Raw genomic sequence first — 12,870 nt, forward strand, 5'->3', positions numbered from 1 at the left:
CAGGGGCCTCTGCCCCCCACCTCCCGCAGGGGCCTCTGCCCCCCTCCTCCCACAGGGGCCTCTGCCCCCCACCTCCCGCCGGGGCTCGCCACAGCCGTGGGGACACCAGAGCCCAGGGCTCTCGGGCCTCTGCGCCTGCTTGCGGCTGGGCCCCGGCGGTATTAACCTCTTCCACCTCAGTGTCAACAAATCCCCCTGACTCTAAGCTGACAGTACATCAGAGAGAACCCACCAGGGACTGACAACAAACGCTTGTTTCTGTTTCTGCTCACTCCAGCTGCAAACAGGAACTCCAATCCCTCAGAAAACAGGCAGGTCTGTACAGACCAGCCCCTCACACCCAGCACCAGCACTTGCTGCTGCCCTGATGGAAGTCAAACCCAAGGGAAGGTTGAGGGAAAGCGAAGGAGGACCAGGAGAGACACTGCAGCTCTCCTTACTGCTCCTGGAGATCCCTGCAGAGCACGCAGAGGGGAACAGCAGGGCCCTCCTGCGCCGTGTGGGTCAGCTCTGCTCCCTCAAGCTGTGCACTTCATAAGCAGTGAGGGAAGCAAATCCCACGTCTTGTTCTCATTTCTCACCTAGTCTGACCCAGAGCAAGCACGACAGTGGGCGGGTGTAATTTCTCACTTACTCATTGAAGACCAAATCTGGAGCAAAGTAAAGCATCCTGGAGTTGACGTTGGTGAAAGATCTCCAGCCCATAGCGAAAACCATCAGGCCCATCCAGGAGTACTGGATTATGGACATCTGGTCATCCACGTGCAGGTTGCGAAACCCTGGTGAAAAACCAGAGAGGAACATCATTAGTTACTGCTGGGCTCTGCAGTTGCCAGGACTGGTCCTGAGCAGACTCCAGCTCTCCTGCAGGTGCTCCACAGCCCCACCTCGGCTCGTCCCAGGACACCCACACGTGTGGCTGGGTGACACAGCCCCGGCGTCTGCAGGGGGGGGCCCACACCCTGAGGGACCTCCAGGAACAGCCAAAGCACAACGCAGCACCTGGGAGAGGAGGAAGGGACCCCAGGACACCAGGAGGGGATAAAGCAAAACACCCTCCTTAACCTGCCTCCTCCCTTGGTGCCATTCTGGCACTCAAGGAAGTAAGACAAAAAACTTCCTTTATTTTCAACTCATTAGGGCTTTACCAAATTTAAGCAAATGGATTCTAAAGTCTAACACTCAGAGCCAGGAAGTAACCCCAAGGCCTCATCCCACAGTTACCAGACTGCTGCAGTTCCTGTCAATGCACAATGTGTTTATCTGCTAACTATGAAAACAAGAGCAAAGCCTCTGCTGAATGCAAGCTACACAAAAGTACCAATTAAACTCAACTTAGTGTTCCCAGATGACAGTTCACAGTTAAATCCCAGCCTTGTTTACAACACATGCACAAACATCATCTCCAACACTAATTTTTTCCCAGATACTTGCAGTTAGTCAAATGTAACCTGATTTCAAGAAAATTGTATGTTATTTCAATCAATTATTAAAGCAATTCTAACACCTCTTGCATATAATTGTAATCCACTGAGGCAAGAGTCTGTCTCTTGCCTGGGAAGCTGTCAACTGCAAATGAGCACAATGTTTTACTGTTGACTAAACTTGCTTTATACTTGTATGTTTTCCTTTCAGCTTGCATATCACCAGATTAAAAACCTGAAGCTTGAGCACAAGTAGCATCCTACCAAACCCAAAGAGGTGATTCCCATTTGGAGAACATCAACCTTCCAGCAGCCAGAGTGAAACTCTGTAACAGCACATGAGAAGGGACAAGGCATCTGGGCAACCCAAGGGCTTATAAAATCAGCCATACTATTCTCTAGAACAAGTCTAAGTTATATTTTCATATTTAATTACAGTACTGCATTGAATGCTCCCACACCAGCACCAAGTGATGGGGATGAACCTTCATCAGCCTGCTACAAATCCAAAATGTTGATTTTTTTCCCCTTTTTAAACTGCTTTTTGAAGGAAAAACGTATGTTGTCCTCTGAGGGAATTACCAGACAATGCTCTTTTGAAAAACAAAGCCAACACAGAAGAACAGATCAAACCAAAGACTGATGACCAAAATGTCTCCCCTGGCTTGACGGAAGCTCTGGAGAAGACTCAGTGCCACCCTCCCAACAGGACCCCAAGGACACACCCCACAGTGTGCTCGGGTGAAGGAGTTCCCTGGGAAAGATGCTCTTAACCACACAGGCAAGAGAACCCTGTGACTACAAACAGATTTATGATGGCAGATGCTCTGTCTTCAAAAGAGCTGCAAGAACTTCCTGATGAGAAGCTGGGCACACGAGGTGCTGTAGGGCCAGAGATGAACTGCAAGCCAAGGAGTGATGGAGAGCATGAGGCTGGGGAGGAAGAAGGCAGACCAGAGGTCTCTGACGTTTGGCTTCCCTATACTCCGGGAGCAAGGCTCATAAACCCTACCACTAAGGAGGAAACCTGCACTCTCTAAGTGGCCTGGAGACAGAAAACACACCGGTGAACAGCGAGTTTGGCGAAATTTAACCCTAATTCTCACAAGTGACCCACCCTGCTTTTGCTGGGTTCCGCATCAAGAGGACGAAGGCACAGCTGGAGGCACCACCACCCATGGCAGAACCTCCTCATCCCCCTCACCCAGCCCCAAAGCCACCTCTGTGGGCAGCAGCTCCTGCCCAGGACCAGCTTCCCCTCAGCCCCTGAGCATCAGCTCTCCAACCCATCTGTGGAAGCGTTTGCTGCTCTGAACCTTTGCTGTGAGAAGGACTCTGGTGCCGCGTTCATTACCTTGTAATTATGTTCACTAACAAAAAAATCTCTGCACAAGCTTTACCAGCGTTTAAGGGAAGGTATTTGAACACAGCAGGTCTGTTGCTCCACGACTTACAGTTCGCTCTCTGCCTGCCTGCAGCAGCAGGTTCCAGAGGCACGGTGGAGTCACTGCCCCGGCAGGCTGGCTGTCAGAAACCAGACACCCATCGTCTCCTGGAAACCTCCCTGCCCAGAGGGTGCCTGCCCAAAATCACTGTACAGCCAAACACATGCAAACCTGACACCACAAGATCTGGTTACATTTTTAGCGTGAATAATTTTTATTTGGTTTAGAATTGATTTGGTTTAGTATTAAGTTTAGTATTAAGAATTTGGTGTTAACAAGGACACGGTTTGGAGAGACCCGAATGAAGAGACCTTCTACAGAAAGAAATCACAGCAAAGGTAAAATTAAATTTTCTAATGACTTGAAAGAGACAAATGCATAACATTTTTCTTGCAAATAATCTTAAAGCAGCATAGTTGGGCAATAAATTCCTTATCCCCTCTCCTGATGCACTGCTGTGCCAGAATGAGACCAACCAGCAACTGAACACCCCACATGTTACCACCAAGTAACGTTTCTAATCCAAACAAATAATCATGTTGTATCTGGAGATTTTACTGTTCAGAAAATGGAAAAAGGTGCACAATTAACTGCACCCTCCCAGCTAAAGGGCCGGTTGGATCTGCTGTGAGGCAGGACGCTGAGGGGGAGCCGCAGTCGGGGGCACAGCCCCCCCAGAGAGCTGACCAGGGACAGCACATGGAGGTGCTGCAGCAGCTCCTCCAGACAGGTCCCTCCTCCGTGACACCTCACCCGATCTCAGTACTTCAGATGCTCAAACCACAGAGGGTTCCAGGTGCCTCTGCCGTGGTGGCAGCCGAGCCACAGGCAGCCCATGCCCCCAGCTCGGCCCCCAGCAGCCCTGCCCCACACACCGCAGGACACGTGTTTTTAGGGACTGGTGTCCCCACAGCTTTGGGAACCAGCTGGAGACTTCTCCCCTACTGCCAGGCAAAGTGCTCTTTAATGTGTCTGAGTGCTGATCTAAATTAACTGTAACATCTTTGCTGAATTCATGTATATGGAAAAGGGAAAACACACACTCTTTGCACGTACCTTGAAGCGGACAGGTTTTATGGATTTAATCAGATTTTTCATTTCTGTGTTTCAGGAGCTTTCTTGGCAAGCTGTGGTTATTTATCGTACCTCTCCAGAGAAACCACAGTTTGTACCTTCTCCTATGCAGAAATTCAATTGCATAGGGTCCAAAGTGCCATACATTACATTTTCTCCACGAGACAGAGGCTGATATTGCTGCTGCAGGCGAGCGGGACTCAGGAATGCTCCGAGCTGACGCAGTCTTTTTTCTAGGCTATCACTGAGACCTCGCTGGAAGCAGTGCAGCCACAGCGCCTCGCTGCATACTAATCACTGCTGGTGCAGGGGATGCTCAACACCGGGGGCAAAGTTAATAATCACCTATCAGCCAGCATTAGTCTGCTGCCAGGATCATCAGGCTGAGGCCGCCCCTGTCAGTGGGGATAACGTCTCCCCTCTGTGCGGACCTGCTGAGGACCAGCAGCACTCCCAGCAGGAGCCCATGGGGCAGGGCACGGGAGCCATGGTGCTGACTGAACAGCCCCCAGACTCCCAGCAGACCACATGAGATCTTTCTGTGTCAATAAAGCGACTGCATCCCACTGGTTGGAACTGCTGGGGTTTTGTCTGGGTTTGGCTTTGGGGTTTGTGTCACCCTCACAGCACCTCTCCTGAGCTGCCGAGCCAACCTGCAGACCCGGGAACTGAAAACACATCTGCTTTATTAACCACAATATAGTTTAAATAAATTATAGATAGCAAACTCCTCTGCCTCTGGGGAAGAATTCTGCAAATCTACCCAAAAAGCAAAGGGGCTGTGTGCCGAACCACCACCCAGAGCAGCACCAGCTTTCCTTGTCTGCTCCTTCCCCGGGAAGTATCAGGAGAGTGACCAAGTGGTGAACTGGTGGTTACTACTGCTGAGCTCCAGCTCTGGCACCTCGGGGAACTGCTGGAGAGAGCTGGGGAAAACAAACCAGCCTTGTCCTTAGCAATTTGTTCCTGCTTTCCCATCCCAGCTGAACTTTTCCTGACTTGAGAATCTAAGAAATGGAATGGGCTTCTCTGCATTTAAGCATATTCAGACTAACACTCCTCCTAGACCACCAGGATTCCAGGGGGGCTGCCAAATTTCTGGGAATGTCAAATATCCAACTACAGTTCATCAGCAGGTTTTGGCATATGATGGCAAACTTATTTTGCCTTGTTTCCTCCTTTGGTCGTACGGCCCTGCACGTAAGGAGTAGGATCCCTGCTTTCTGCAGCAGCTCCTGAGGAGCAGGGCCAGGGTGAGGAAGGCACCTCAGAACTGTCCCCACGCCCCAGCCTCTGGGATGCTGGAAGCTGAATGGGTCCTGCTGCACCCAGAGTGATCTCAGCCTTCTGCAATTCCCCGTTTCGCTGGCAGGGTGACGGTGCACAGCAGGCAGTGAGCTATGGGCTGGTAACCCCTGTGCTCAGAGCCACCGAGCGTGTTCAGCCAGAGACAAACATCACCAGGATGTTTTCCCTTACAGCTCCTGCTAACTGCTACCATCTGGAAACTTCCCAACCCTAACCTACTCCCATATCACGACTCCAAATGCCTCACAAGTATGTTCCAGCAGCCTGTCACACAAGAGCAACCTGACTGCCAGGAAAAAGCCCTTTGGAATTTTGTGTCTCTCTTTTGCTATTTTACAATTAATTGGGCTGTGAAATACAAAAACGGTGAGGAAGGATCTCGCCTGTCTCTGCAGCCTTGGCTCCCTCCAGCCCAGTTTCTCCTTCCTGTGGCATGCTTCTGATTCACCTGGGGAATTTACCCTTTCCACTGCTACACGTGGGTTACGGGTCTGATCCTTGTTCAGAGAAGATTTCTGCAGGTCTGGTGGATGCAGCCCTGGACATGGAGCCAAACCCTTGCAGGAAGAGAGCAAAACCCTAACGCCCTGACCAGCTGCAGCCCTTCCTGCACAAGGAACCCCTGTGCCAGGGGTTATGAGCAGGGGCAGACCCAGAAGCACAAGTTTCTACATACTTCACCACCCAAGTCACCTCTGCCATCAACCAGCCATCCAGAGGGGACAAACCCGATGCTGCTGCAGCCTGCTTTGCAGAGACATTACACAGACAACACCCCACGAAGACGCTCCCTCAAGGAGCTGTGTGAGGGTGGGACACGGGCTGCAGGGCTGGCAAGTGCCAGGGAAGGGACAGGATCTGTTAGCTTCCTTCCTCACCTGGCAGGGCCTTTGCCCACTTGACCACGTAGACCAGCTGCCTCTCCCCGAGCTCATTCAGGCTGGTCAGCAGGTTGGAGAAGGAGTCTGGCTGGCTGTTGTCGTGGCCGGCACACACCACGCCGGGCTCGATGGCCTCCAGGACGTTGAGGAAGATGGGCTGGCACTCGTACCCATCAATGCGTGTCATCACCATCTTGGGAGCTTGCTCCTCTGTGGGGCTGGGTAAGCTGCCTGCCTCGGGGTCATCCTGTGTCTTCAGGTTGCCCAGCTTCTTCAGCTTGCGGGCTGCGGAACGGACACGTTTTAGGGTGGCGCTTCAGAATAAAAATCATTTTAAAAGCTAGCTGGTGGTTCCACAGCTGTTTCCCTGGAGTCTGCCCAGCTAGCACAGTGACAAGGAGCAGACTCAAGCCGGGGTGGCCTTGGTCTGCTGGCCAGCTTCAGGAGCAACGCCTGCAGAGCGGGCTGGTGTGGCTGGGACCGCAGGCAGCCCACTGCTGCACCGTGTCACTGTGACACGGCGTCTGTCCCGTGCACCCAGCTCTAAATTACAGACACCAGCCTGCTGCAAGATGCACCAGGAGCTTCAGCTGCGTGACTTCAGAGTTCTTTGGGAGTCAGCATTCACCTAATCTCCTGCCTGCGTGGCGGCGTTCGGCACAGCACAGGCTGGCAGGCTGCTGCAGATAGGAGCAGCTTCCACCCCTTACCGGCTCCAAACCCCCTAATTAATTAGAGAAAAAAGCATGATTGTTTAATTCAAGCGGAGAATACAACATCAAACCAATTGTCCTTGGGGTTTTGGCTCCTTCATTACATGATACTTATCTCAAATTTCCTTTCAGCTGTAATTAGAAAAACAAGCAGCGAAACATAAAAACGTCAAGTTAAAGTGCAGCTTTGTAAATCACTTCAAAACGTTGATCTTTAAGTAACGGACTTTGGATGATCTACTGCACGAGCAATTAAGACAGGCTGCTCTGTAAAAAAGGAGGAGAAAAAAGTAATAAAAATAAAGGAGAGCAACAGGGGAGCAGGGCTGCAGCACAGCATGACACCCCCAGCCACCGCCGGCTCGGGGGCCTCTGCCAGCCCAGCCCACGCCCTCTGCAACACACAGAGTTTGCTTTCAGTTACAGACTCTGCCCTAAAATTGGATTCTGAGTGAAGGAAAAGGAGAGCAAGCAACGAACCACGAGACTGCAGCTGTGAACCAAGCCCCTCGGTGTCGGGGAGCAGGGGAGTGGGTGGGACCTGCTCTCTCCAGAGCAGCCCTGCCTCTGGTGTTGTTCCACAGTCCCACACGGAGCTGAAGCAGGACCTCATTTATATCTGGCTCTTCCCATTTTTTATTAACATCAACACGTGGCTTATCAAAACCAGATCCTGTTAAGCCATCAGTCTTTTCTGGCATGATACTTTCAGCTGATGACTGCAATGGTACTGGTACTGCAGACATGTTTTAGAGATCTGAGTCTGTCTGGCCCACGTGAATTGAAAAAACTCAAATGATATAAAATCAGATGGTACCACTGAATGATTTTCAGCCACCCAGGTATCACAAAAGTCTTACAACTGTTGAAACAACGTTTGTTTTTTTTTCTTTTGCTTATTTCTTCTGAGGGCTGCTCACAGCTCTTTGCTAGTCAATGTCTATGATCATTCCAAAACAAAAATTAACCATTTTTACTAAAAACATCTGTATGATGAAGCAAAGGTGAGCAACCAGTTAACGAACACTAAGGACTGATCGCTGAACAGACTGGAATAATTTTAGCTTGGTGGCTATGCAGAAGGTTAAAGGGTTATTAAATCACAGCCAAAAAACACCCACGGCGGGGACAGAAATCCAATAAAAGTATTTTTTTCAATCCAGCCAACAAAGCCATAATAAAGATCCAGTTTCTGGAAATCAAGGACAGACAAGATGAAAAATAAGGTACATCTATCACAGCCCTGACCGTAATTAACTACTGCAGCTGCATGGCAGCAGTGTGTTACACTGCCCGCCGCTGGCAGCGCCTACCGCAGCAGCAAATCAAGTGCTTTTCTAAGACATGAGCTCTACTCTGACCACAGCAACTGGGCCTAAACAGGACTAAGTACAGGTATGACTCACGCCTTGGGATTTCACAGGCTATCAGCAGTTACTACACGGGTCCTCCAGCCCTGCCATCAGTGAAAGGAGCCGAATTTTACATGTTGGGGAGGTGGCAGGAGGCTCAGGGTGCACAGCAGCCCTCCCGTGCGCAGCCCGGCAGAACCCAGCACACCAGACTGGCATTATCCCTTCCTTTCCTTTTCCTTCTCTTGGGCTATACAGCGTTGATTGGGAGAGAAGATCCTGTTTAATGGACTTCAGCTTGCAGGTCAGAGTGATCTCAATCAATAATGAAGCGCTTCAACATGTTGCCACTCTGTGCCAAAGCAGAGAGCCCTAAACAAGGTGTTCAGCGTGTCACCTCCTCCTCCCATCCAACACACCAAGAGCCGCAGCTCTGCCCGGCCCAGGCAGCTCTATTAAACCCTATACAAGTGCTGGTAATTAACAGGCAGTTAAAAACAACTGTGTGGAGCTTGGAAGCCTTTTCCAATGCTCTGCCTCTCTACTGTGGGAGAAATAACTGTGGACAAACTCATAGCATGCGTGTTTTTAACAATTGCCTCTAAACCGACATTCACAGCAAATGTAAAACAGACCAGGCAGAACAGGTCAGGGTGACCCAAAGAGCTTAAGGAAAAAAAAAAAAGAAAAGGGGGGTGGGCTATCAGTATTAGCATTAATTTTGTCAGTGTGTTCTGCAGAAGGTTGCACTGCTGTATGTCTTTAACTTAAAGAAATTTCACCAGAAAAAAACGCACTGAAAAACAAAAGCATGCTTGTTTTGGATGGCATTGGGAAGCCTGGCTGCTGGCTGCAGACCAGGGAACTGGGTTTGGCTCTGCATCCCCATCTCTTGGCTTGGGAGCCCAACCATACCATGGGCAGGGCAGCAGTGGCATCCTGGTCCCAGCCTTCCCAGGCAGACAAGGGAAGGTTCCTGGAGGAGTCTCCCTGCTTCCCTGCCAAACCATGGTTAGATTAGAAATCAGGAAGAAATTCTCCATTACGAGGATGGTGAGACACTGGCACAGGTTTCCCAGGGAAGCTGTGGATGCCCCATCCTTGGAAGTGTTCAAGGCCAGGCTGGATGGGGCTTTCAGCAGCCTGGACCAGTGGGAGGTGTCCCTGCCCCTGTATCGCCCGAGACTCCGCTCTGCTGTCAGGGACCTGTTCATCGTGGGTCGGGACCAGCAGCCCCATTTTTCAGGGTATTTTCTTCCTCATTCTCACACCAAATGAACTCAGAGATGAGCCACACAGTGATCTACACTGTAGCTTCCAGATTTTGAGCAAAAAAACTCAGATTCTGGACAGGGGTACTCTGTAACAAGGGTCTTTACCAGTGGTGCAGGAGCCACTTCCATTCAGTGAAGATAAACACTGGGGCTGTCATTTAATAAACAAAAATGTCCCTTTCTGCCTGGGAAAAATCATGTTAAAATGGGAATGCCCTGTGCAAAGAAGCTTCAGTGTGAGTGAGAATCCAGCTCAGCCAGCAGTTTACTTTTTCTTCAGACTAGCAAAGTTATAAAATAAGGATAAGAAAGTACCTCCCAGAGTCATCCCTGCCTCGTAGCACTTGCGCAGGCGGCAGGACGGGCAGTTTTTCCTTCTGAACTTGTCGATGGTGCAGTCGTTCCGGCTGGCACACAGGTACTTCTGTTTACCTGCAAACACCAGAGGAAACGGCTGTGGGTGCTGGGTTCTGATCAGAGCAGGACTAGAAGGAGAAATGGACTCAGACCTTCTCAGAACCTCCAGGGTGACTGGCATGGCTGGAGGGGAGGAGATCCCACACATCCACCGCTTGGTTTTTGCTGTCACGAGCCGTGTTCCTCCCAGAACACCTTCACACACACAGGCTGATCCTCCTGCCTTGGCACCTACCCACAGCTTGCTGAATACAGCCCCCTCTACAACCATGATTCTCTTTCGCAGTGCTTCGTGGGGCTGAATTATTTTTTGTGCCACTCAGTAACTCTAACTGGGTCTGTTGTCCACAGGCTGCAGACCCCGGGGCTGGCTGGGGAGCTGACTGCACAGGGAGCTGCTGCCCCACCGCCTCTGTGCCCTGGGTCCCGTGCCAGGCTGGCACTGGTCACCCTGTCCCTGGGCTGCACTCACTGCCAGCCAGGAGGGAACTGGGACCAGCGGCTCCCTGGAAAGGAGACCCTGCACACAGCTGCTTTAGGGGGCTTGCAGAAAGCTCCTGTTACTTATTGCCAAACTAACCAGATATCTTAGACGCACCTCTCCACTTGTTTAGACAGCAGCCCTTAGAGTTTCAGATTTAAGCTCTTCTTTTTTAGTGCCTGATTTGCTAGACATGACAAGAATGAACTTTCCTGCCTGACTCACCGTTTGTTTTCTTGTCAAGTCTAAACACATTTACTGGATCAGGATTTATCTGATGTTCTTCGTGCTGTTCCAAACCAAACCAGTCTCAGTAAGTAATAGAGCTGTGCACCTCACAGACGCTGCATAAGAGCCTACATGGGGAATGAGTCTATATCCACCTTAGCCTTTATTTATCATCCCGTGAGTGTTTGTTTTCTATATTCTTGCAGGAACAGCCTTTTGCAGTGATCAGAGATCCATTAAAAGGACGAGGTAGAATCTAACTGCTTCATGTACCAGTTATGACGAGATGCATTGGTTTTGTTACGCTGATTTAACAACTCCCCACCTCCCACACACATCCACAACTTCTGAAGATATCAGAATCAGAAAGAGCAGGAAAGCTTTAGGAAGGTGCTACCCCAGCCCTCACTGGCACCGCCTGCTGCTCCCCCAGCGTGCTGGCAGCTGCGGGCTGCCGGGTCGGTGTGCCCCGCGTGGGCACGGGCAGCAGCACCAGGGCTGCCAGCAGAACCACCTCTGAGCTCCCTGGAACCGTCCCCACTAAAAGCTGGTCATTACCCCAGCCCCGGCCCTGGCTGCTAAGCCTGGAGACAAAATGGGGCAAGAGTGCAGTCCCCCACAGCACGTGACACCTCGCTACATCCTTTTAACACCGTCCCCACCAGCACCTCTTCTCACCCTGCTCCCCTGGCTCATTAGCAGCGCTAAGGACACTTAGACAAGCCTCGGAAGCAGCAGTTACACCAAATCCCTGAGAACACAAGCACCATGCTCCCTTTGAATAGTTCATTGAGGAGGATGAGTAATAAACAACTTCAGCTGAAACTGGGTTACTTGGAGCTACTTCTGTGCTACAGGGAAGCATGGCTGAGGCTGTACTCTCCCTGCTCGACCTCTTCACGTGCACACATCAGAGGAGAGTGGACGCCCCACTTTCCCAGGCATGGGGAACTGCAAGGGGATTCTGCTCTCCCTCCCCTGCAGCTGCACTGCAGGATTCCTGTCTTGTCCCAACGCCTGACACTGGGATGCTCCAGAGCCCATCAAAACTAGCAGGAGTATAAAACAGCTGGGGCTGGGACTAACAGGAGGGCTCACAGCCAGGCCATGGGGCCAGCTCAGTCTCTGGCCGTGGCCGTCGGGCTGCTGCAAAGCACTGCCCTGGGACCTCTGCACAACCTTCCTGCTCGCCCCTCGGCTCCTGCTCTTCCCTATCTCGCCTCCCTAGTCTAAACTACAGCCTTCTGGCAACAACAACAGCAGCTCGGAGTCTCTAGAAAGGTCAAACCTCTCCTGTGAATGGCTTCAGCAGGGGAAGGCGGCGCAGGCACTGTCCGAGCCCCCCCAAGGATGCTCCAAGGTCAGGCACAGCTCGATCTCAATTCCCCTGCCAAGAGGAGGAACATCCACCAGCCCCAGCCCCCTTCCCTCCTCCGAGCTCCAGGCACTGTGCTGACACACGGCCTTGTGCCCCACCCCGCCCTGTCCCCACAGGCACCCACGGGCACCCACAGGAGGAAAAACATGAGATTTGGGAACAGGGCTCAAGCCTTGCCGTGCTTGTCCCGTCCACTCTTCAGCAGCATCCGCCACCTCTGGCACTGCTGGGGAGGGACACGGGGAGGGAGCAACCTCCCTGCAGCCAGACCAGGCTGGGTGCCTCCCGTGTCACCGTGCACAAACTGGGCACATCTCTACGGCAACTTTGCAACTGGAACACAGGAAGTTCCATCAGAACATGAGGAAAAACTTCAGTGCTGTGAGGGTGCCAGAGCCCTGGAACAGGCTGCCCAGGGAGGCTGTGGAGTCTCCCTCTCTGGAGAGATTCCAAACCCTCCTGGATGTGATCCTGGGCACGCCGCTGTGGGTGACCTGCTGGAGCAGGGGGGTAGGACAAGATGATCTCCAGAGGTCCCTTCCAACTCCACCATGCTGGGATTCCAGGATTTACCTCCCTGCTGATGGGCTGGGATGGAGGCAAGCCTTTAAGTTGCTCTCACCAGCTCACCCCACAGTCAGTGGCTCTGCTGGAACGGCAAGGGTCTGCTTCCTGGTTCACCAAATAAACTCTCTGGGGCAGCAACCAAGCTCCTGTTAACTGTACACGCATACCCTGGCACTGCTTCTTTTAAGCTGTGAGCCATTAACAAAAAGGGAAATAAATGCTCATGCAACAGCTGCTTCTGCTCAGCATGAGAATGCTGCTTGATCATCTTGTCCTACTTCCTAGGGATGTACAGATTCCCCTTTTAATTACTGGTGAGACCTGGTGC

At 51.6% G+C, this 12,870-nt stretch overlaps 1 protein-coding gene across 1 annotated transcript; it reads right to left on the reverse strand.

Moving 5' to 3' along the window:
- Positions 1-630: 630 nt before the first annotated feature.
- LOC103772045 (androgen receptor-like) lies at positions 631-10,009 on the reverse strand. The gene is made up of 3 exons (XM_008939364.1): positions 9,787-10,009; positions 6,130-6,417; positions 631-779 (listed from the first exon to the last, which is right to left on the reverse strand). Exons 1-3 carry the CDS (start codon positions 10,007-10,009, stop codon positions 631-633), a joined length of 660 nt encoding a protein of 219 aa, XP_008937612.1.
- Positions 10,010-12,870: the final 2,861 nt, after the last annotated feature.

The sequence above is a fragment of the Merops nubicus genome, unplaced genomic scaffold (assembly GCF_000691845.1).
Source record: "Merops nubicus isolate BGI_N331 unplaced genomic scaffold, ASM69184v1 scaffold36514, whole genome shotgun sequence".
NCBI lineage: Eukaryota > Metazoa > Chordata > Aves > Coraciiformes > Meropidae > Merops > Merops nubicus.